Source organism: Montipora foliosa, chromosome 7 (assembly GCF_036669935.1).
Source record: "Montipora foliosa isolate CH-2021 chromosome 7, ASM3666993v2, whole genome shotgun sequence".
Lineage (NCBI taxonomy): Eukaryota > Metazoa > Cnidaria > Anthozoa > Scleractinia > Acroporidae > Montipora > Montipora foliosa.
The window spans coordinates 12,889,244-12,914,243 of NC_090875.1; the positions used below are offsets into that span (position 1 = coordinate 12,889,244).

Here is a 25,000-nt window from a genome sequence, read left to right on the forward strand (position 1 = left end):
GATCTGATAATATAAATAAACTATGCTAACTACTAATTTAAAAAATTTGGTTTATCAACGGAGTTGATAATGTAAATTGACCACCGTACAGAGATTCTAAAAGCTGACGTTTCGAGCGTTAGCCCTTCGACAGAGCGAATCGAGGGATTATGGGTTACGTGTAGTTTTTATAGTAGAGTAGGAGCTACGCTATTGGTGGTAACATGGCAACGTGAAAAATAGGAATATATTAGTTAAATGAAAAGCGTTCGTTAATACCGTGAGGAATAAGGGTGCCGATTTGAAAGATGAATTTTTGTTCCAGATTCTTGCGGCTTTCCGTCGTACCTAGATGTAGGGAAAGGCCGCAGATAGCCATGTGTATTTTGGAGTGGTTAGGCAGATTAAAATGGCGAGCGACTGGCTTAGATGCATCCTTGTCATTCTTCTCAACATCGCGAAGGTGTTCGCGGAATCGGTCACCTAGTCGTCTACCTGTCTCACCAATGTATAATTTATTGCATAACGTACAGGTTATGCAATAAATGACATTTGCGGAGGTACATGAGAAACGATCGGTGATCTTAACAGATCGCTTAGGTCCCGATATCTTGCTAGTGTTAACAATGAAAAGACAAGTTTTGCATCGTGAGCGCGCGCATTTGAAAGTGCCGGGTTGCTCGTTGGTTTTGAGCGCGCTTCTAACTAAAAAGTTGCCTACGTTTTTGTCGCGTTTGAATAAAATAAGTGGAGGTTGCGAAAAGATTCTACCAGTCTCGGGATCATTTTGGAGTAATTTAAAATTACTAAGAATGATGCTTTTGACTGCGTGATTATGAGGATGGAAAGTGAGGGTGAATGGAATTCTGTCATTCTTATCTTTCTGTGACGTTTGTAGTGACGACTGTCGATCAAATTGTTGGGCGCGATGATGGCCCGCTTTGACCACAGAGACAGGATAGCCACGTTTTTCGAAGAACTGGCACATCTCCTCTGATTTGCTGGAAAAATCGGAGTCATCACTACATAGACGTCGAAGTCTAAGAAATTGAGAATAAGGAATGGAGTTCTTGACATGTGATGGATGTGACGATGAATACAACAAATAACTGTGTGAATCAGTAGGTTTGTAGTGCACACTAGTACATAGCACGTTGCCTCTAATAGAAACTTTGATATCTAAGAAAGCCAATGAAGTTTCCGAAATTTCCCAGGTATATTTAAGAGCCGGATGAAAAGAGTTGACGGAGGTTATAAATTGATCGAGTTCTTCTCTGCTGGATGAAATAGCGCCGATGCAGTCGTCGATGTAGCGGCCGTAGAGTTCAGGTTTGGGGCCGTTGTACTGATTAAAAAATTGGTGTTCATCATATCCTACAAAAAGATTGGCATAGCTAGGTCCCATTCTTGTGCCCATCGCTACACAATTAATTTGTTTGTAATAGTTGCCGGCGAATGAAAAACAGTTAAGCGTTAAAACTAGTTCGGCAAGGCGGAGGAGCGTTTCCGAGCTAGGTTCTTTGACAGTGCGTTGATCGAAAAAGTGTTTAAGTGCTTGAAGACCTTCGCTGTTAGGAATGACTGTGTATAGAGATGTAATGTCCATGGTGAAAATAAGTTTGTCTTGGCCGGAGAAATTGAAATCGCGGAAAATTTGTAGTGCGTGTGTATTGTCTTTAATGTATGATGGCAAAGATTTGACGATAGGCGTCATAATCCTGTCTAAGTAGCTAGAAATGAGTTCGGTGGGGCAACTACAGGCAGAAACGATAGGTCGACCTGGGTTGTTGGGTTTGAATTTTAGGCAAGAAGTAAATGCACGAAGTTCTAGGGGTGTTGATGATGAGATTAGTGGCAGTGTCCGGTAATTCTTGATTAACTATAAGATTTTGAATGGTGTCTTTGACAAGTTTTTGATTGTTGGAAGTGAGATCTTTAGGGATTTTGGCATAAAACGAGGTATCCGAAAGTTGCCACAAAGCTTCTTTTTGGTAAAGGTCGGACCGCCAAACAACTACCGCGCCGCCTTTGTCGGCCGATTTGACAACTATGTCGTTGCGTTTACTAAGATTTTTAAGCGCCGCCCACTCTTCCGAGGAAAGGTTGGAAAATTTAGTGTTGCGATTGCATTTAAGTTTGTGAATGTCGTGACGGCATTTTTTGGTGAAAAAATCTAAAGAGGCAAATTGTCCCTCTGGGGGAGTCCATTTGGATTTGCGAACTAGAAGTGTTTCAAAAATATCTTTATTAGAAGTGTCCGAATCATCCTCTTTGTCGTGAAAAAAGGCTTTTAACTGAACGCGGCGAAGGAATTTTTCAACATCTTGCTTAATAGAAAATTCGTTGGTGCGTTTGGTAATAGGGACAAAATTTAGGCCCTTACCGAGAACCGATTTCTCTGAGTCAGTAAGCGGAAGATTTTCTGGAATTGTAATAACGGTATTATGGCTATGCAATGTTGTGTCGTCGGTAATTTGCGGACCTATTAATTGTTGAAGTTTAAGAGTCTTGGTTTGGTGTAAATGGTCAAACAGTCCAGAATTAAGTTGTCGGATTTTAGCGCGAATCGATTGTACTAAAATTGCTGGACAGATTTTGGAAAGTTCGGAGCGGCAATGAAGAATTTGTTTGTCAAGTGCGATTCGTTTTTGGCAATAGAAAATTCGTTGGTGCGTTTGGTAATAGGGACAAAATTTAGGCCCTTACCGAGAACAGATTTCTCTGAGTCAGTAAGCGGAAGATTTTCTGGAATTGTAATAACGGTATTATGGCTATGCAATGTAGTGTCGTCGGTAATTTGCGGACCTATTACTCTTCTTATATACATATAATAAAATAGATAATTAATAAGTTCAGAGTTCCTAAATTTAAAAATAAGTGTTATAAGTATTTAATTTGAATCAAAGGCTACTCTAAAAAGATACGTCTTTAGCTGGATGTGATTTAATAATAGCGATGCTTGTAGAGGTCCTAATATAATTTGGAATTAGTGCCCATGAAGTGCCCTTGCTGATAAAATTACTAAGAAGATAGCTTCCAAGATTGGAGCTATATAAAACGTTTAAGGTACTTAGGCCCACCTGCGACATTGAATTACATTTATCAGGCTTTGATACAGCCGCATTTTGATTATTGTAACGTCGTCTGGTGTACTTGTGGATCTACGCTGCAAAATAAATTGCAAAAACTACAAAATAGAACTGCCAGGGTCTTAACATACTCAAGTACTGTTTTGACGCTGTTGCTGACCTCTTACTTAATAATTTTGGGTGGAAGAATCTAGTTTCCCAGAGACAAATTAAAAAGCCACTGATGGTTCACAAGTGTCTGCATGGGCTTGCACCCGATTTCCTTTGCTGGAAATTCACAAGTCGTAATACTAAATACGATTTGACAGACTCAGCAAATGAAAGTAACGTTCCCTTACCACGCACGAATTATTATAAGAACAGCTTTAGTTATAGCGGTGCTGTTCTTTGCCTTCTAACCTAAGGCAGGCGGATTCCCTTTGTCATTTTCATGAAAAACATGAAAAACGTTTTGCTTTTTATTGCATAATGCAAGGTAGAATTTTTATTGTATATAATGTCAGGTCTAGTTAGGTGTACTTTCTACTCTATAATTCTGATGACTTTACTCACTCACTTACTTACTTACTTACTTACTTACTCACAAATAATGGGCACATTTCCTTCAAAGTGGGTGCCCCGGGCTCAAATCCTGTCCAGAGACTACTTTTCCTTTTTTTTTCTTTTTGTCTCCTACCAGAAGTCCTGGGACAGAGTAATCTAAATGAAGGATAATACTTCATTCGGAGCAAACTGACAATGAAGGATAACTTCATTTGAGGAAGAAATCGTGTTGGATAATTGGACAATTTTTTCAAAAAAAATTGAGGAATCATAATGAATTCCTTAATTTAACCTAGCCCCACATTTTATTTTCTGGCACATGGTTCCTCGAAAACGTCTGGTGCACCTGCGCAACTGAGAATGTTTACGAAATACGAAACGTCTTGCGTGTCAGTAGACACGGACGACCAGGTCGGTAGCCAGAAAAAAATTATGACTGGGGCAATGTCCATGGTTAAATTCTATTCGCAGGTATTTTCGGTGTTTATGATAAGCACATTTTAAAGACAACACTAGAATCATGCTTTACTTTAAAAAAAATCTCGAAAAAATGACTGAGGCAAGTGCCTCGGTTTGCCTCATACTGGCTACGGCCCTGACGACAACCGGAAGTGAGCTGTTTTCCTTTTAACTTTCTTCACTAAAACACATTTATATTGCTAAGTATCTTTTCTTCATTAGAGATGATTATTTTAAAATTCTGGGAGACACCACTTTAATTGGATGTGAAATGTTCAGTCCTGTTCCTGTTCCCGTTCGCGTCTCAAAAACGTGTCGTGCTGAATAAGCTCACTAACATTTACGTCAAATGACAATTCCTCGAGGAACGTAACAGAGGGCGTGGCACCGAGTAGTCTCCTACCAATCTGAAATTCAACAACCGCAAATGGAGTTTTTTTGGAGAAATTGTCATATTAAAGAGAATCTCCACATGTTAAAGGAATTTTAAAATCGCATATTTGTTAGTTGTGTTGTGTTGTGTTACGTCAAACTTTTGGCAACGACGACAGCGACGGCAACGAGAACGTCACAAATTTGCATATTAAATAAAAGCAATAGCTTTGCACGCTCTGCACGAGCGTTTTATATATTTTTTTGTCTATTTTTTTTAAATGACATGAATGACAAAAATTTGAGGTTCTATGGAAAACGCCAGTACTTGAGAATGGATTTTAATTCTCTCCTCCTAAATAAAGCACCTTTCATACCAGTTTCATTCTTGAGGCACTGCCACACCTAGGTCACATTTAAAATCTTGCAATAGTCGCGAAGTGATTGCAGTAACGCAAATATATATATCTGAGATGGCGTTCTCGTTGTTCTGGAGCTCCCTAATTATTCAAAATGCCGGCGAGCGATTCAGAAATTCATTTACTGCCGATTCAAACGCTTTCTTTGGAAAATGTTCAAACAAATGTGATTATCAACATTCTTTCCTGTAGTTTTGAGTTTTTGTCTTGGAGTGTAGGTTCCCAGGTTCCCTGTACATTAAAAAAAGTTTTAATAATTGGAAACTTTCGCTTCCCGCCGCACACCCACCGAGTTGATTGCCCCGGGAACAGGACGCTTTATTTGGAATATACAACCACACGTTTACCCAAAAGTAGAGTAGGAATGGGGCTAATTACGAAATCCAAAATGGCGGTCAAACAGCAAAGAAAAGTCCTCTTGTCGTATAGTACCAACCTTCTCTAATTTCATAAGGTTTTGAAGCCTGGTGGGTCTTTTCTTGGCTATCTCCGAAAAGTTAGATCCTTAAAAGGAGATCTTAGTCAGTCATTTAAAATGTCTGGTAGATTGGAAAGAAAATGCAGATCTCCGAATTCCGCGGAAAACCGGTTTATCCCCGGTGTAAAAAACCACGTGGGACGTGAAAAAGGAACATGGAAAGCTGCCTTTTCCCGAACGTTTAGGGAGATTAAAGCGAGAAAAATAGCAAGAAAAGCAAGACGCAAACTCACGAAAAATAATGGCAATAGCGAGGATCTAATTGGGAAACAAATTCAAATTGTAACGAAGAAACTATTAACTTCCAAGAAGGCTGGTAAAGATGTTGTTGAGCACAACGTAAATACTGTAAACCTGAACGACATTCAGATCGAACCGAAGAAGACAAATTGCGAAAAAAAGAGGAAAGTGATGGATGACCATACTCAAATCAATGGAGAAGTCGAAGAGAAGGAGAGACAGAAAAATCAGACCGGGCCGGAAACAAGATCAAGGAAAAGAGCGAGGAAAGAGATTGATGGTGTAGGCGAGGCTGAGGCTACGACAGTCACTTCCAAAAGGTCAGTGCCAATTAAACTAACAATATTTCTGGTCTTACACTGTACATTGTGATAGGGAACAACAGAAACTTCTATTTGTCAAGTACAGTGTATCTCGTTGTCCAAAAATTTTCAGCTATTTAAATGTTCACTTACTATCCCTGTGTATATCAGTAAGCGCAATAATGCACGCACTTTAATAATTTAAGAACCAACCATTGGTTCTCACCTCTGATCTATTGGAGGAAAGTATGTCATCATTAAGAACGGTATTCACCTTGCCTCGGCAAATAATTATTGTTAATTATTATTATTATTATTATTATTATTATTATTATTATTATTATTATTATTATTATTATTATTATTATTATTAGTAGTAGTAGTAGTAGTAGTAATAGTAGTACATGTAGTAGTAGTGGGTCAAAATGTGCTGACAGGCAGCGATTTTGCTGCCTACAATGAAATAGCTGCTGCCTACTAAAGTTCATCGATAACAAAATAATCAAAAATGTGAGGTCTCCACTAGGACATGGACATGGAAAAATATTAGCCACATGAACGGTTAGCAGTCAAAGCTCTTGGAGTTACAACAAGATGGCTTCTACGTCTACGTTAGAAAACTATAGTTCTGCATTTATACAATGCATTTCTAAGGATTTGATTATAACAAAAGCTACTGGTAGCAAAATTATAACTGGCATTTGTGGGAAAAAGATGTTGAGTAGTGTTATCTGTAAGCTGACTTTATCCCTAAAAGGAGCCAGATAAAACCATTTGAAGTTGAAATTTTCAAAACAAAATTTGCTGGGAGGGGGGCATGCCCCAGACCCCAGACCCCAGACCCCAGACCCCACCACCCACCACCAGGCAAGGGCCAGATGCCTACTACTCAAGCCATCTTGGCTACTTAAACCATTTTTACTGGGGTGTGATTTTGTTAAATCAGAACAAAATTCTATGACATTGTCATGCAGATCGGAATGGTTGGAAGACAGGACTGTTGTAGTGTGAGGGCACTTGACTGGATAATGATAATGATATTAAAGGAGCAGTGTCACCGGTGGTGCATGCGTGACAGCATGCCAAAATTTTTGAAAAAGTTTGCCAACTTTTTCAAATGAGTGTGTGGGTGAATATCTTACACAATCAAAGCCATCCGTGGTCACTTTAGTGAACCAAATACCCTGTGGCGTTCAGAAACAAATTAACTATATATTCGTTGTCGTTCTGTTCTCCTTTTTTCTTTGATTTTGTTGTTTGGAAGGGGTTTTGATCGTATGTTACCATGTCGAGTCGTGGCGACCATTGAGCTGGAACCAGACAAATAGTGATTCATTCTCCTCAACAAAGCAAAAGAAGAGCAGTCAAAATACCAATGTAGCATCTACAATGAAGAGAAATTTTTTAAGACGTAAATTCATGAGAAATTCGATGTATGGTGTAATCGAAGTGCGAGCTGTTTCACTATTACCAAGGATCGAAGTCCATCTTCGTATTTCATTGCTAGCGAGTCACTTAAATGTCAAAGATCACAACATCGTCGTTACAGTAGTTGATAACAAGTTTACTATCTTTGCTCCAAATTGTCTATTTGAATATTTTGAAGAAAAAGCCGCATTTAGATGAGAGGAACTGGATGCACTGGTTGTGTTGATTTGTTGCACGAATTATACGCAAGCGGTGAGTAAAACACGGCTGAATTTTTTCGCTGCTTATCGTCTTTTGACTTCAAAGTCGTCTCTTGGAAATAAATGCATTCTCTTTCAGCTTTGAAATGGCATGTTAATCTTGATAATATGTCTGGTTTATCGCAGAGAAAGAAAAAATTATTTGTGAGTGCTTGATCGAGCCGCCGACAGTGTTCCCGGTCACACTTTACTGAATTCAACTGTCACACCGAAAACAAACATGGCATAATATTTGTGTTCGATTTTATTTCTTGGACTCCAGATCATCGATAATTGATAAATATGCATTTTACTTCTATTCTAAAGCTGCATTTAGCGTAGACTTAAACAGAAAATGTGTGGGTGAAAATACGGCGCATGCCATCCCGTGACACTGCCCCTTTAAAAAGGAATCGAAATTACTAAATGTGTTATTTAGCTTAATCTAATAATTATTGCAGGTCACACCCAAAAATTGAGGACCACATTGAAGGAGAGAAGGAAAAAACTAGGTAATAACAATAAAAATAATGTTGCTCTTTTGGCGATCAGTGTTCATAATTTTATAAAAATGCTAAAAAAGAGGGGCTTAAAACTGATCTAAACTTAAAAAGGTTTCCCAAATTTTGGAACCGTATCTCTGGTTCTTCTTCGGGGGACAATGAATCTAAAAGTCAAAAATCACTGCTTCTTATTTTGGCTCCCAAGAGATCTTAACAGATCTTAACAATGTTTGAGTGTAAAGACTCCAGAAAAATTCTGCGCTTGTAATTAGTTTCCTTTCTTTCAAGAATTTGGCCATAGCGTGGATGGATGTCGTGCGTGGTTGTTTCGGCGTGTTGTCGGATTGCCGACTCTTTACTTGTGGCACGCGCGAGATCACGTTCCACTCTCCTCGAAGCCCAACACCGTTTGCTCTCACCAATGTAGTAGAAATCGCAGTCTTTGCATCGTTTACAGGGTTGAATGCAAAGACTTTTTTTGTAATGCCAGACGAGGGAAGGGGTTGGGAGGCTTGATAGAGAGGGGTGGCTTATTTGATTGAGGGAAATTCATGGGGAAGATGCTGTCAATTCTCCATAAAGAACAAGAACGCAAAGTGGAAAGACTGAAGCCCGTGAAGTTGGGAATCATGCAGCCAAAAGTAAAATTAAAAATCTTAACTTACTGCACGTGAATAAACCATTTAACATCAGTCCACACGAAGTGTTACAGACGTGATCAGGAAATAAAACTAATACAGTCTATCATTAATTTTATGATAACATGGTGCAGGGATGGTGGAGTGGTACGAAGCCCAGAGGGAAGGGGCTTATGAAATGCTTCAATTCACTTTACTTAAATTAAAAAAAAAAAAATTAATAAATAACCATAAGCACGCTTAAATTTTCTTAACACTGTCTTCCATTCTATGTTTCTGTTTTTCCAGAGCTTTAATCCTGTCTGGTGACTTGGAAAATGCCCGTTTGCTTTTCCTGACAAAAAGACAGGTATGACACTTTGAAAAGCCTTACAAAATACCCAAGGCATCTCTTGAATATTAAATATGTTTTTAGAAACCAAGATTAGAGAACAGGTATGTACAGGTATGTACATGTAACATGTACGTAAAGATAACCCGAAATCTTCATTTGGTGACCTTGGACTGTCCCATGATATGGACATACTCTTGCCTAAATCGTTCTTGTCATCGTCAGCTTCATCATCATCATCGTCATCATAATCCTTTTAGCGTACAAAGTTTACGATTTTGCAGGACTAGCACTGCTGTTTCACTGTCTTAGAATCCTGGAAAAACAAAGTTGCAAATGTGCATTACCGTATTCACTGCGCTTTTTAGTCCTTCTATTCATTGTCCATGTTATAACATACATGTAGAGGATATTACATGGCCGTGCGGAGATACAAAATTTCTCTTAGAGTGTTGAAAAATATTCGCAAACGATTGAAAAATTTTTGAACACGAGAAGAGAAATTTTGTATCTCCAAGTGGCCAAAATTTCCCTTATACTCTGCTTATCAAAGAAATAGTAACAGCTGTATTTACCCAAGCCAAATATAATGCTATTGGTAAGACTTACCCTATTGGAAACATGACTTTTATGGTACATGTAGCAAAATGCTTTTAAAGACTTAATGGAACGCTGCTTTTTGGGTCTAAAAATTGGACATGCATGTACCAGTAATTGCCTGCATTTCCCTTTCCTCCTTATGTGTGCCAGGGGAAGATTTGCATTACAGCTGTACACCATGCAGTATCTTTGTTGTTTTTTGTTTTCTCAACAGAAAGTTTGCATCAAGGGTGCAGCTCAAATCGAAGTCTTGGTTGGGTCATTGTACATATTTGGTTCCATTTTAAGACCTGGCCATGAACCAGTTAATATTTTTTCCACCAGCATTTCGAGGTTGATCGCATTTTCTGAAAGTAGCAATCATGATACCATATGCACTGAAGATTATTTTGGAACATTGCAAAGTGCTCTGCAAAACCAGCCTAACGATGTTGTTAAAATGGCATTGCTGAATAGAAAAAGGGCTAGTTCCGTTCTCCTTATGAAATCCTTGCAAACCGTTGAGATGAACTTTGTTTGCAGCTTTCAGAAGTTCCATGGTATTTTCAACTTGAACCACCAAAAGGTAAAATTTACTTTTTCATCTAAAAATAATTATGTCTACAGTAAAGTGTTTCAGTAAGAAGCAGTCTGCTTATTTTAAGGGATTTTGCTTTTTTTTTTTTTTTTTTTGGTCATTTTGAAAAAGTCAAAGAATTTCTCTAGAAGTAGTAAAAGTAGTAGTAAATTATATTTGTTTATTAAAAACACCTGATAGGCTAAAGTTATGAGGTGATCTTTTCAGATACATGCTAGTATATGCTACCCTGCCTGGTTTCTCAACATTGACATAAGTGAAATGCGGAAAGTCTTCGCTTGTATGGAAATGGTTGCGACATGACATACCGTAGCTGTATACCTGAAAGATACACTTGTAGGGCTGGAATAAGAAAATCTCTGCAATCTCTTTAAAGGCTCTTTTACCTGTCAATGACTGTTTTATTTCAACCTTTGACAAGCATTACATGTTTAATTACACTCACTTAAGGCAAGGGTTTGACTTACACATATCTTAAGTTTATAGAGGTGAATTTAAAGCTGATGACTTACACAGTAACTATCAAGAATGATCAAAATCACAGAAAGTCTGATTCTTTGTCTTTCTCTTTGTCTTGTGTCGGGAGAAGATTGCAAAAAGGATTGGTTTTGGTGGAATTTTTTTGTAACCTGGCTTTGTGTGCTTGTGAGATATTTTGTGATTTCTCTAGACTCCGGCAAAGTCTTTCAACCGTTTTTGCTCATGTTTTTTCATCCCTGCCACAGCAACAGATCTGTTATCCCTTTGACGTCCAAACCGGCCTAAACCGGCCAGACTTAGTATTTTACTCTGTCTAACGCCAGACGATTTTACTCTGTCTAATGCCAGACAATTGTACTCGTCAATGGGGAACCCCTGGGAGTCAATGGGTTATTCTGCTGCTTGTGTTAATTTTACCAACATGGACTGATGCAATTTGGTTCATCATTCCAAAACAATATGTTTGGCCACGTACAGTGTAGCTCTGAGTCAAGGATTCTCTTCCCTTGGGTGGGGTCGATAAAGGTTTCCTGTCCCTCTTTCACCCATTGACTCCCGGGGGTTCCCCATTGAATAGTAAAATCGTCTGGCGTTAGACAGAGTAAAATACTAAGTCTGGCTGGTTTAGGCCAGTTTGGGTGTTAAAGGGTTAATTAATGGGGACATACTTTTTCAGTGAGTGATTAAGGTAAAAGAGAAGTTCTCACTTATTAATAATGATTATTTTAATCCTTTAAGGCCTGAGGGGACCCCCATTGATGACTAAAATCGTCTGGCAGTAGACAGAGTAAAATTTAGTTTTTGAGTGGACCTATTTGTAGACTGTGTTAACAGGGACATAGTTTTTGGTGGGAGTAGATGTTGTTAATTAACCCTTTAAGGCCCAAGGGGGGCCCCATTGCCAGCAATATCTTGGGCAAGATCCTAGTTACATGTATTTCCCATACATGTACATGTATCTTAGTATACATGACTGTCTTCTGTCCCTTGTGCCCTTCAATCAACATTTTGTCAAGTACTTTAATGTTGTTGTTGTTGTTGTTGCTTTTTGCACCTGTAGGATCCACAACTGAAATCGACTAAGTTATTACTGAAGAAAAAGAAAAGAGCTAACTTGAGTTTTATTCTGGTGAGGGTAGTTCTTTTGAAGGAGAAAAAATTAAAAAAAATTATTTATAATCCAGCATTTAAAAAGTCAGACTCTTCCCGCCCCCCTCCCCATTTTCTTTTCAATTTCTTTCTTTTTTTTTTTTTTTGGGGGGGGGGGGGAGGTGCTTCTACATGTTGGAGGTGGGGTAGGTGCCTTGAGTTTGTAGTGGAAGCATTTTCACTGGAAGTGATCAGATTTCGAGGTGGCACCATTTCACACACACAAGTTAATAAACATCTTCAAATGAGGGCCATTTTAAAGACTCTTACAAGTGCTCTTAACTCGATCTTCCCCTAGCCTCATCAAGCCTGAATTTCTGTCTAGGCCAAACCAAAGAAAAACACTAAGCTGTTGATTGTTCCTGGTCAATGGAAGACAGTCAGTGATATTGTGCAGCAAGGTGCAGCTGAAGGTATGATGCGCGCACTGACTGTAATCTTTTTTTGCTTGAACTTTTGAATTTTTGCTAAATAATAATAATAATAATAATAATAATAATAATAATAATAATAGTAATAATAATAATAATAATCACTTTATTTAAGTCTCAAGGTTATTTACAAATGTAGCTGAGTACGAGACTGCTCTACTAATTGGGGAGACTACAAATGAACTGAAATCAGAACAAATCAAATCAAATGTTGTTTTTTGAGGAGAGGGCAAAACCAGAGTACCCCGGGAAAAACCTCTCGAGGCATAGTAGAGAACCAACAAACTCAACCCACATATCATGTACACCCCTGTAGAATCCGGGAATCGCTCCTGGGCCACATTGGTGGAAGGTGAGTGCTCTAACCATTGCGATAGCCCTGCTCCCGAGGGAGTAGAAAAATAACAATCATAACATCATAATCATAATCAATCATTATTATGAAAATAACAATCATGATCATTAACTATTACAGTAACTTTTGTCAGTGTGACATTATTATCATCACCATTTTGTGATATTTTACACAGAGATATATGAGGAGGATTCATGATTCTTTCAGGTTGACACATGGTTATTTATTTAATAATTTGAAATTTGCCAAATATTAAGTAATTACGTGTTCAAATAATTACATTAACTAATAAAATTAATAACATATATAAACATTAGGTAAAAGAGTATTTTAAAGGAGAATTAGTACTAAATAAATAGCACAAACATAAGAAAACATACCGGTACCGTACATATATTTGGCTGGGAAACCACAAGGCTTTTATGAGGAGCCTCCCAGGACCAAAATGACTCACTATTAAATGACCTAAATGACAAAAATTATGAATTAATAAATATTCATGTGTGGAAAAAAAGATAAAAAGTTCTAAAAACAAAGAAATTGGAGTTGCATGCTCCAAAGACAAATTTTAGTCCATGTGAGAACAGTTACTGCGATTTTCATAATTCTGCGGAATTTCATTTTCCAGCGCCAACGACCAAACTGCATTTTGACTTCCATCAATCAAACTGTGCTCTCTATTTTACTTTTGACAGCTAAGGCTCCAGTTGTACTCATCTGTGGTGGAAAGGATGTTGGGAAATCAACATTTGCAAGATATTTAGCAAACTCCTTCCTTAACAGGTAAAAAGAAAAGTGCCCAGGGGGGGGGGGGGGGGGGGAAACCAATATGAAACAGACGGGGATGCTCGTGGTCTCGCTTAGGGGTGTAAAATTTGGATTTGGGTCTCGCTTAGTGTGTTCCGGGCAAAGCGCCAATATTTTAAGCTGACAAGGTCTCGTTTAGGGTTCCGCGAAGAAACACAGAATTACGCGAAGAGGAACAGAAGTCAAATTTTGCTTTCCAAAACTACTTTTAGATAAAAGCATTCAATTATTATGTCTTAATAATTATCATTAAATCTCACTGCATGTCGTATTTGTGTGTTTTTAAGCGGTCTCTTTTAGGGGTCAAAATTTGCTTAAGCCACGCCCAGATTGGTCTCCTTTAGGGGTTAAATTCAAAATTTTCCACGAGCATCCCCGGGGGAAAAATGTCCAACTATTTTGCAACAAATCCTCACAGAAGCCAATAAATAATTATTAGATCTACTTGTACTTGACTATATGAACGAGAAGATCCAACCAGATCTGTCCTCTGTGTTTCCCAAATGGGGTTATTGAAAAAAATAAAGCTCTCATGAATTTCACTCTGGGGCTGCTCTTTTGCATGTAAAGAAAGCATTTTTTTACGGCTGAAGAAGAAACTTGAACTGAACACCAATGACCAATTTGAGTAAAAATTGGCTTCTCGTGTACAGATTGCTTACATGACAGAATCTATGACCAGAGGGAAAAGGAAACGAAAGGAACTTTATTTGTCTAGTCATTCTGGCAATGTCTAGCATTGTCTTACAACAATTTATTGTTCACAATATTCTGTGGGCGCACACTCTTTCCACAAAGAGTAGATAAATGTCATACCACAGGGGATTTTATTATTATGCTATCCTTTTTCAGCCAGAGCTTTTGTAGTTGAATGTGAGTGAAAAACGCCCATACCTACATTTTGTATGGTGTCTTAACTGCATGTGTTTTTCCAACTATTGTCCAAGGGTGGGCGTAAGAGGGTCTCTCAGGGGTTTGGAGAAAAGAAGGAAATGTGGCAAATCTGAACTGGGAACAGGGGAACAAAGACAAAATATCTTAGGGAGCAAAAGAACAAACCCAGGGGTTTGGAGAAAAGAATGAAACGTGGCTAATTTGAACTGGGAACAGGGGAACAAAGTCAAAATATCTTAGGGAGCAAAAGAACAAACCCAGGGGTTTGGAGAAAAGAATGAAACGTGGCTAATTTGAACTGGGAACAGGGGAGCAAAGACAAAATATCTTAGGGAGCAAAAGAAGGTAAACCATTTTGGGATCAAAAAGCTGAGAACAGTTTTGGAAGTTATTTCGAAACCAAGGGAACACAAGTAAATTTTGAAAGGGAGTAAGGACCCCTTCCCCTGGTAGGCCCTCGCCTAAGACAACCATTCAATCGACATTTACGGATTGTTTGTAGATCAGGTTGCAGTTTTATGGGTAATGCTATGAAGACAAAAAAGTCTGAGGGCTTCTTTGCAAGAGTTGAATCTTACCAGTTCGAGTGCCCAACCACTATTAAGGCCCGAGCAAACGGCTTTAACATTAAATTTTGCTTCAACATCCGTTCGATTGTGTCGAACGGCAAATTTTGAAACCGTTCGCTTCGCGATTCTTGGGATATATCGGTTTTACAAGTGAAATTTAACGTGGAATTCACGAGTCAGGTGGTGGAATTTTCCTTGAATCGCATAATTAGCTTTTTTCAGTATTCAATACGCGCTAAAAAAAACATTTGAAAGAGCTGTGTCGACTCTCAGGAGGCAAGAACAAGAAAAATCTTCTTCTTCTTCTTCTTCTTCTTCTTCTTCTTCTTCTTCTTCTTCTTCTTCTTCTTCTTCTTCTTCCTCACTTCCGCTGTTTTTTGCATTCTAAACATAATGTATAACATAGTTGTTTCCAATATGCCTTTTTCGATATATTAAAATTCAGCTTGATAGTGAGGCAGTGAGGACAAAGACAAGGGAAAGTGGATTTGTAAATATTTTTTATCTTAATTCCAACGTGTTTCTATTGCTTTTGTCCTCACTGCCTCGCTATCAAGCTGAACATTTGATATTTCGAAAATGACCTATTTTTGCCTCTTTTTCTATGTAAGGCTACGCGTTGCTGCGGTGCAATATCGGTCAGCCTCGTTTTAAAGTCGCTATTCCACACTGAATACCTACAGTAGTCTTGATAGCCAATCAGATTGCGAGAGTTTTCTTAGGTATGCAATTCGGCAATAAATAACATGGTAAAATTTTGCTACATGTAATCCCAGTAAATGAAATAAAGAGATTATTTTTTTGTTCGATAATGTGTGTCGTTTTTTCCCCCACAGTCGAAAAGAACTTTACTTCCTTGAGTGTGATGTCGGGCAAACTGAGTTCACTCCACCTGGCTTAATATCACTTAACAAAATTTCTTCTCCTCTGCTAGGTTAGTACATCGGACGCTGGGAAGTTTTGTTAGAATATTGACCAACGAAATCAGTGAATGGATTATGTATAAGACTAGTATGGGTGGTTTGCAACCAGCTTCTTGAGTCGTACATAACAATTCTGACGAAAAGTACGTAGAATCTAATAGGAGTGCTTTTTTTGTGTCATTCAACATGGCGACCATGACAAAATTAAAAACACTCAAACCACCAATACGATCCACTGAGAATTGCATGCATCACCTGACTATGACGATGGCTTACAGCAGATATCATGCCTTGACCCACTTAACCCCCTGAAAACAGGCGCGTACTGGTATTTAAAGTGCATGAACTTTAGTTGCCTCGAGTGGATGTCAAGTACATTACAGGATTAATTGAAGGCTTCATAACTGTTCCACAATAAAGGAACAGGGAACATTTATAATATTTTTAGTAGGCTGACAGGAACGCACTAAATTGTACGAAAACCATGTCACATGTCTACAGAAACACTAACCACGATTTGTGGTAACTGTATTAATGGATGGTATCCTTTAGATTGCTGTAGCCGTTCTCTGAAATCTGCTAAAACCCTACGTCGCTTCGATTACATGTATTTGGCAAAGTTTGTATTGTTCCTCTAGGCCATCCCAAAGCGAATGGAATTTATTACCTGCCTTCATTGAATCCAAGAATGTGACAGCTTGAACAGTTGACGACAGGGCAAGAATGTTCCATAATCCTGCTAGATTACTTTAAATTCACAATGTGTTGTTTGTTCTTTCTTTCATCAGTTACTTATTTCTTTCCTTTCACACAGGTCCACCTTTCACCCATCTTCAGCAACCAGAGAGGTCTGTAATTACTACTGATAAAGGAAGTAGACTACCAGGATATAATGTTGCGAAAATGCAGTGCGACTTGTTTACACATCAGCTTACACGGAAGCGTTCAACTCTGTCACTGAATTAGCGTTAATATAACTTAATTGCTGGAGGGCGAAGTATCCTTAAAATAAAATGGGTACGAGCGGGTTCAAAGCAAAAATAGACAATGAAAGGTTCACATTTGTATGCTCGCGTTATCACAAAACCTCAGAGTTGGTGATTTCATATGTCACGCAGCAAGAATATGTGCTAAAACGCGTGCCTCACATAGAGCACGATTATTTTTCCTCTTGACCTTGAAAAGTGTTCCCAACAATTTGTTTCACGGACCAACGTTTGGCAAGATTAAAACGAACCTTCTCCTTATTCCCCCCCAAAGAAAACTCCTAATATGGGCATTAATCAGTTCGATTGCCCAATCACATTACTTCATCTCAAATGACGTCAAAGCGAAACTTTTCAGCAAGTTCCATGGAGAGATGACGTTGTTTCCATCCGTGTTCGCTGAGCCAATGAAAATTCGCGCTCGTTTTTTTTTTTTTTTGTTTTTGTTTCGGTAAGCCAATTTGATCAAGTGTTGGATGGAGTTTGCGTTTTATCAAATACTGCGACCAGCAGTTCTAGTTCTGCGCGACGCAACAATGTTGCATTGTTTTGCTGCTCTTCCAACAAAGTTGTGTCCTGAATCAGGTCTCCTTCGCGCCGCTAGCCAATCAGGAATCGCTATCTTATTTTCAAGCCCAGGCTTCTGGCATCATTTGTAACAAAGTTGGTGGACAAGGACCATAGGGGACGTCAACTGAAACTGAGTGACGGGTCAAATTCGTAAAATGACTATAATTCTTGACCAATATTCTAAGGCAGCTGTCAATAAACTATTGACCATATGATTCAAAGACAATGAAGTGTTTTAAAAAGGCTGTACGTGTTTACTTACTTATTAATCGCATTTTTCGCAGGTCTGTCTTTTTTGGCGATATATCGCCAAGGGATAAACCAGGATTTTTCATGCAGTGTATTCATTATGTCTATCAAACATATGCTGATAACTACAGGAATAAGATTCCACTGATTGTTAATACACAAGGATGGATTAAGGGTAAGAAAATTAACCGCACTCAAACTTAAGCTCTTGCAATGAACACTGTAGGAAAGAGGACTCTGCTTGGCATAGGTGTCCTTGATTTCCCTTTCTCGAGAGTAGGTTGTCGTTGTCTTTAGCGGTTGTCATCAAATTTGGTGATTTAACGTCATTATGGATCTTAACGTCCACGACGGCGTAGGTCGACGAAAGAGTTGTCTCAAAATATAATTTGGTTCTATCATCAGTCTTTCGAGATTATTCAGTCTCACAATCTGGGCGTAGTATCCTAAAAATAAATTGGTACGAGCGGTTTCAGAGTGAAAATAGAGAATAAAAAAGTCTCTGTTTCATACTTACAATGTACGTTGTCTTCAAAACCTCAAATTTGGTGATTTCACGTCGTCGTCACGCAGAGGACTGCAAACACACTTGTACTTGCTAAAATCCGTACTGCACGATTATTTATGCTCTTTTAGCCAATGATACTATTGTTTTGTGGCGTTGTCGTAGTCGTAGCGCTCGTCGTCTCTTAAACTCACTATTGTTATTGTTGCGCAGAGAAACATGTGTGCTAAAATGCGTGCTATTAAAAGTGCAGCATACTTACATGTATTTTTCCTCTTTTAACCACTGGTGCTATGAGAAAGTTTAAAAAACGACGACACGGTTAGTAGGAACAACGCCACAAAAAAAGTTTAGAATACTATTGGCTAAAAGAGGAAAAATAATCGTACTGCACCTGCGGCACGCATTTTAGCGCAAATGTTTGCGGTAGTCAGCAGTCACCAAATTGACCTTTCTGCAGTTATGTGCTTAGTTACCTGGCCTTTATATGAAAGTGAGGCTGGCGTTGACCTTGTTATGATACAGACCTCCCTGTTTTTCTTATGTTAATGATTTGGTTCTCATGCTAAGTAGTTTGAATTTACACAAGAAAAGCAGTGAGATTTCTATCACAACAATGTCAGCTCTAGCCCCACTTTCATTCACAGGCCAGGTAACTAAGCATACAACTGCAAAATGGTCTATTGGAGGTTTTGACGACAACGTAGGCATGCAACAGAGAATGATTTATTCTCGATTTTCACTCTGAAACCACAGGCATAAGCTACTTATGCTTGTGCTTGCAGATGTGCTTGCGTCGCTAGTGAAAACCAGGCTTAACTCAATGGTGCAACCAATTCAAACCCTTTGGGAACAAAGCGTTTTGTTCCAGATATTTCCGTTTTTGCCTTTTGTCCACACGTAAACGGCGTATTCGGTCACCTAAAACGGAGGTTTTCGAAAACGGTCTCTAGAGTGGACGTACAGATGTGGACGGACGAAAACGGAGGTTTTCGAATACGATGATGTCATCGAACGAGTCCAGTAATCCCCTGTCTTCGTAAATGAAGATGACAGATTCTAGACAACTTGTGTCTTTACTTCTTGGGCTTCTCTCAAGTTTAATAGCTTGCATGCAGTTGCATTTTTCGTTGTTAAATCTTCAAGCTGAGTATTTAAGGAAGTGATTGAACATAGCAAGGTTGCTTTCCATGTCAGCTTCGACAATAAGGTCTGTTAAACGAATTCGTAAAAAAGATAGGTTAAATTTCGTGGATTTACTGCATTTTGTTCGCTGATTTCGACATGTTAGAAAATACAACAACACTAAACATGAACACCTATCAACTGCGTGCGGGCTCATAAAGTGCTAGTTGTGCGCATGCTTTGTAAGGGAAACTATCGTGTTCGCATCGTTTTAGAGTTTTCGTGTGGACGCGTGAATACCATTTGAATATGCTTCGTGCGGACGGGACTTCAGCAATCACGAAATTATAATTCCTTTTCCCCAGTCATATCGTTGAGAGAGTCATTAAGCAGTATATTACAAAAACTCAGACCCTTTCGAACACACCTACTAGTCCTCCCTCTAATCCTACACATTTTTTCAAATTACCTTATGTTGGGCCCTTCTCTATTGTAGCACAAAACAGATTACGTAAATTACTTAAACGTTATTGTAACAATCTTGATGTTAAGCTAGCCTTTTCTTCCTTCAAGACCCGTAACATGTTTAGTGTGAAGGACCCTGTGCCTGTTGAACTCTGTTCGAATGTTGTCTACAAGTTTACCTGTGCAAGCTGTAATTCTTGCTATGTCGGCGAAACCAGCCGACACCTCTCGACACGCATTCGCGAACACTTAAACAGGGACAGGACCTCACATATCTTTAAACACCTTCAACAATCCGAGGCATGCCGTAACTCCTGCTCTGCGGAATGTTTTGAAGTTATAGACCGTGCGACCACAAAATTCCAGGTCAAGATAAAAGAGGCCTTACATATTTCCTGGGAGCAACCTTCTTTAAATAAGCAATTATATCACGTTAATTTAACTCTCTCGTTCTAATCTACATGTTCCATTGTACACTCTTTTTTGTTACCTTTGGCTATTTTGTTAGATTCCCAATTTATTTCACGTTGTTATTTATCTTTGTTTAGCATATTATAAATTCAAATGTAACTTCAAATTAATTCTACTTTCAACTGAAGATGGTCGTTGCACGACCGAAACATGTCTTGCAAATTTAAATGTGTCGTCACTTTTATAATAATTCCTTTTCTCCATTAATATCAAGATAAAACCATCTTAAAGGCCAAGTTGTATTGATCACAAAAAAGTCGAAGGAGGACATGTCAGGATTCCAGCTTTTGGTGTACGGGAGTCTGTTTCAGTGAAGACAAATAATTTGAACTGTGTTTAGTTAAAGTTGAGCCGTAGATTTTCATAGTTTTGTGTTGTTTTATCCCAGGCCTGGGTGTCCCATTGCTGTTTGACGTGATCCGCTTGGTCCAACCATCACACATCATACAGTTCAACTACGCTGATAGCTGCAAGCGTGCTTTTAAGAATCTCCCAAAGCTAACAACTGGATTGTTGACGCATGCTCCAGGATGGGTATTTTCTGCCAAGGGGGAAGAAGATATTCGCCCCTGTGCCCAGAGGTTGGTAGTCATAATTCATGATAGATCTTTGTTTAAGGCAACTCCTACTCCTTCAAAATCCCTCGCTGCAGCTTAGAAACAGCGACACTGCAAGCTGAGATACTTACAACAGAAATTATTTTTCTCTATTCTTATTCGCGTAAAAGCTACTAAGTGACAACTTACATGATAACCACGCACTCCCGGGGTAGATACCTTATTTGTTCATGGAACTCCCCAGGGACATTTGGAAGACCATGAGACACGGCTATGATGATGAGTTGCATCTTCCCTGGAAAACATCATGAACGTCTTCTTAAGATAAGCACGGTATTAATTTGGCTTTTTTAGCTTGTATAACGCGTTACAAAATGTTTTCGCCCACAATTTATCTTTGATAAGGCATAACACGGGTATGTGAATTGAGAAAATTTTTAGTCCGCTCTTTTTTCCCTGGAAAACATCAAGATTTTTTCTTTAAATAAGCGCAATCTTCAAATGGCTTAGCAGGGTTGAAAGTTTCCTCGAAACTTTCAAGAATCGGGCCCGCCACAATTATGGGATTATCGTGCAGGAAATACTTTGCAGAGCCTCACTTGCGCTGTATTGAAAATTATTGAGATATGCCTGAGATTAGAATATTGTTTATTCTTCAATTTTCATTATCTTACAATTATGCAATAACTGCAGATCGTTGGGCCAGTTGGTTGAGCATCGGGAGGGCGGAAAATCGCACGATCAAAACTCCGGCTAGACCAGCACTCTGGGTCTGTATATCAATAAACCACAACAACGAGTTCTTATTTCTCTCACTTTGCCTAATTAAATACATTGGTTAGATATAAAATAAAATAGCAGAGCACTGGCTGCCTAGAATAACTGATAAGTTAATAATGATTGCCAGTCAGTTTATTCATATGTTAACTACTAGTTTAGGTCGGCACACACAATAGACAAACACAAGACAACACAAAACGTGTAAGGGCTAAATATATTAATTAGAAATTCATGAGATTGGGAGCAATGTATGAAGAAGAAAAAACAAAAAAAATTAAGAAAAGAAAGAAGTCAAGAAGAACAGCAAATAACCCTTAATATCTTTCAAAATATTTGTTCTTCGATCGTTTTTTGGAGACTGATATAGAGGATGATAGTTTTACATTATCATCAGTGGTATTCCCGACAGATGGACCTTGAAAACGGATATTAAATTTGCGTAATTGGCTCTAGCATAAGGAAGATAGTAAGAATGTTTTGCTGCAAATCTAGTGTTATAATTATGAACAATTGTTACCTTGGTATACAAAAAGAATGAAATGCAGCAGGCAGCACATTATTATGAAATTTGTACATAAAAATCGCAATTTGAAATAAAGCAATACCAAAAAACTTAATTAATCCAAGAGATTTGAATAAAGGACTAGAGTAACTATCTAGTTTAGAAAATGTGATGATGCGTACTGCTTTCTTTTGTAGTATAAATATAGGCTTGAGAGTAGTTTCATAGGTATTTCCCCAAATTAGAATTCCATTGGTCAAAAAAAGATAAAATAAAGCATAATAGAGTTTCACCAAAATGTCCAAATCAACATAATGTCTTAACTTGCATAAGATGCCAATACTTCTCCTGATTTTTTTACCTATAAATTCAACTTGTTTTTTCCAGTTTAGATGAGAGTCAATCAAAATACCAGTAGTGCTTGCCTTTGTAATGACATCTGCAAAGGGTTAGACTCTCAGTCTTCTCGGATAAGGACTATAAACCGTAGGCCCCATATCACTCACATCCCTTCAATGTTCATAACCCTGTGCGACGTAAGAACCAACACACTTTTCTCAAAGAGTGGAGCATGGCGTTCCCGGTTCTCTGTGGTATTTCACGGTTGGGAAGGAAAACGCTCGAAGATAGTAGCTACACCAAGGTTTTGTAAAATCCGAGGGTAAACAAAGATACGGTGATGATCCTCATGAGTTTTTACTAATATCTGCAGAGACGAGATTGTATCTCTAAAGAAAGGACAACAGCATGAACAAATGATAACGTCAGCAAGATCGTTGTTTCAGCCTGTTGTTTTGCAGCTTGACGCCAGAGGGAATAAAGGCAATAGTTCCGGGTAAGAGGTTTTCAATTTACACATTCTGTCCAGGCCCTATTTGCTGAAAGGCTGGATAACTTTATCCCGTGGATACGTCACTATCCAACAGTTTCAGTCTATGCAAACAATTCATTCAACTCTTGCAGTATATAACGAACTCACAATTGAGGAGCACTCAGTTGGCTTGATAGCTTAGATGGTACTGACCAGTGCAGCGCTACCGCACGGTCATAGGTTCGAGCCCCATTCAAGCCATGATTTTTTAACGTGTTGGTTTATTTGATTGGTACTGGTAGTGACAGTAGTGGTAGTAGTGTAGTGGTGGTAGTAGTGTAGTGGTGGTAGTAGTGGTAGTGTTAGTAGTGTAGTGGTGGTAGTAGTGTAGTGATGGTAGTAGTGGTAGTGGTAGTAGTGTAGTGGTGGTAGTAGTGTAGTAGTGGTGGTAGTAGTGTAGTGGTGGTAGTAGTGCTAGTGATGGTGGTGGTGGTAGTAGTAGTAGTAGTAGTAGTAGTAGTAGTAGTAGTAGTAGTAGTAGTAGTAGTAGTAGTGGTGGTGGTGGTGGTGGTGGTGGTAGTAGTAGTAGTAGTAGTAGTAGTAGTAGTGGTAGCGATTGTGGGAGTATTAGTGGTAGTGGTAGTAGAAGAAGAAGAAGAGGAAGCTACGTTTATGTGCCCGCGCACTTTTCTGAAGAGGGACTTAAGTAAAAATGTGGCAAAATGCACATATTGTTCCTCTTTAAAAATAAGGTGATTTGTTGGAATCTTGTTAAAAGAAGTTTGTATCTTATGTTGTTTCCTCAGGTCGGAGTTCACCGCAAGCGATAAACGTGTTTTGGCATTGTTGTCGTATTTCAGCCGGATAAAACCAAACACAAGACATTGTGGTCTCCACACCAGTGGAATTACATCTCTACTCTCTTGTGTTCCCTACAGTGTGCCTTGGAAGCAAGTTGCAATTCATATCATGCATACAGAGGTAACGATCCACAGTAAAGGACTGTGCCATTCTCGTCACCAGAGGACATGCGCCGTGGGGTTCTTGTATCCAAAAATTGGCTATTTGAACCTTACGGCGCCTGCTCACTCCTCGCGCTAACATGAATGCACCAATCAGAGATGCTGTTCATTGTTCTTCACAAAAACCAATGAGAAGACACTTTGTTTCAAGGTTCCCCAGAGCTCTTCTCTTCCTCAGTCAAGAGAGGAGCTCTGGGGTGGAGATTGAGGACTGTGCTTGCACAGAAGAACGTGGCATTTTCAAAGACCTATTTATTTCCAGATCGATTTTGCACAAAAGAATCTTTGCAGCCTTCTTTTTCTCGATTCATACTACAGGTTATGTAAAATTGAGCCTCTTTTTTTCCGACCGTAATATATTGGAGTAACAAAAGAGTACTTCAAGCTTTGAAGTAAGGAATATATATACGGATCGAGAAAATGGAATTTTGAAGGAAATTCTCCGATAAAGAAATCAATAAAATTCCAATAAAAGTAGTATATAGTCAAGGCCTTGACGACTTTTATGTTAAGTTGTTGTTTTAACGAACATGCTTGCCAACCATTCTTGATTGTTCATTGTCTGACAAGTGATGATTTTTCTTTTGCAGCTTCCATGGGATCAGATTCTTTATTCTGTGAATGCTAGTGTTGTAGGGCTTGGAGAAACTAGCCCCGATCAGGTATGTAAAATGCAGTTTGATTTTCATAAGCGTCAAGAAGTTTTCCTTTTCCTTCCTCTAATCAAATCCGTCCTGATGTACAAGCAACGAGGATGACAAAGTGTCCATTAAACCGTGCTCTGTAAGTAAGGAAACACATTTACGATGCAAATTTCCCTTTCGTAAACGGTCGTTTTAATGAGTGTAATTCAGAGCTAAAAAATGGCATCGACTCTTTCAAATGGCAACGACCGTTTACGAAAGGGAAATAAGCATCGGCAATAACTCTTAACGTAAGAATAACTGTGAGCGTGATAATGTGAGCTTCATAGCTCAGTTGGCAGAGCACTGCACTGGCATCACAAAGGTCTTGGGTTCGAATCCCGTTGAATCCCAGGCGCGTAGCGTCCTTTACGCATATACGCACGTGCGTACTTGAAGTGACCAGAAATTTTTGAATTTTTTGGCAATTGTTTCTATTTTTTAACATTTTACTTGTACGCAACCAAGA

At 38.8% G+C, this 25,000-nt stretch overlaps 1 protein-coding gene across 1 annotated transcript in view; it reads left to right on the forward strand.

The window, feature by feature from the left end:
* The first annotated feature begins 5,241 nt into the window (after positions 1-5,241).
* The window catches only part of LOC138010559 (polynucleotide 5'-hydroxyl-kinase NOL9-like), a 27,349-nt gene continuing 7,590 nt past the window's right edge, over positions 5,242-25,000 (forward strand). Inside the window, exons 1-14 of the mRNA XM_068857538.1 lie at positions 5,242-5,899; positions 8,010-8,060; positions 8,978-9,038; positions 9,835-10,185; positions 11,738-11,806; positions 12,152-12,239; positions 13,308-13,395; positions 15,719-15,816; positions 16,620-16,653; positions 17,646-17,785; positions 20,565-20,757; positions 22,728-22,850; positions 23,633-23,807; positions 24,439-24,510. Of these exons, the coding sequence (XP_068713639.1) occupies positions 5,397-5,899; positions 8,010-8,060; positions 8,978-9,038; positions 9,835-10,185; positions 11,738-11,806; positions 12,152-12,239; positions 13,308-13,395; positions 15,719-15,816; positions 16,620-16,653; positions 17,646-17,785; positions 20,565-20,757; positions 22,728-22,850; positions 23,633-23,807; positions 24,439-24,510 (2,046 nt within the window). The 5' untranslated portion in view covers positions 5,242-5,396. The remainder of the gene's footprint in view (positions 5,900-8,009; positions 8,061-8,977; positions 9,039-9,834; positions 10,186-11,737; positions 11,807-12,151; positions 12,240-13,307; positions 13,396-15,718; positions 15,817-16,619; positions 16,654-17,645; positions 17,786-20,564; positions 20,758-22,727; positions 22,851-23,632; positions 23,808-24,438; positions 24,511-25,000) is intronic.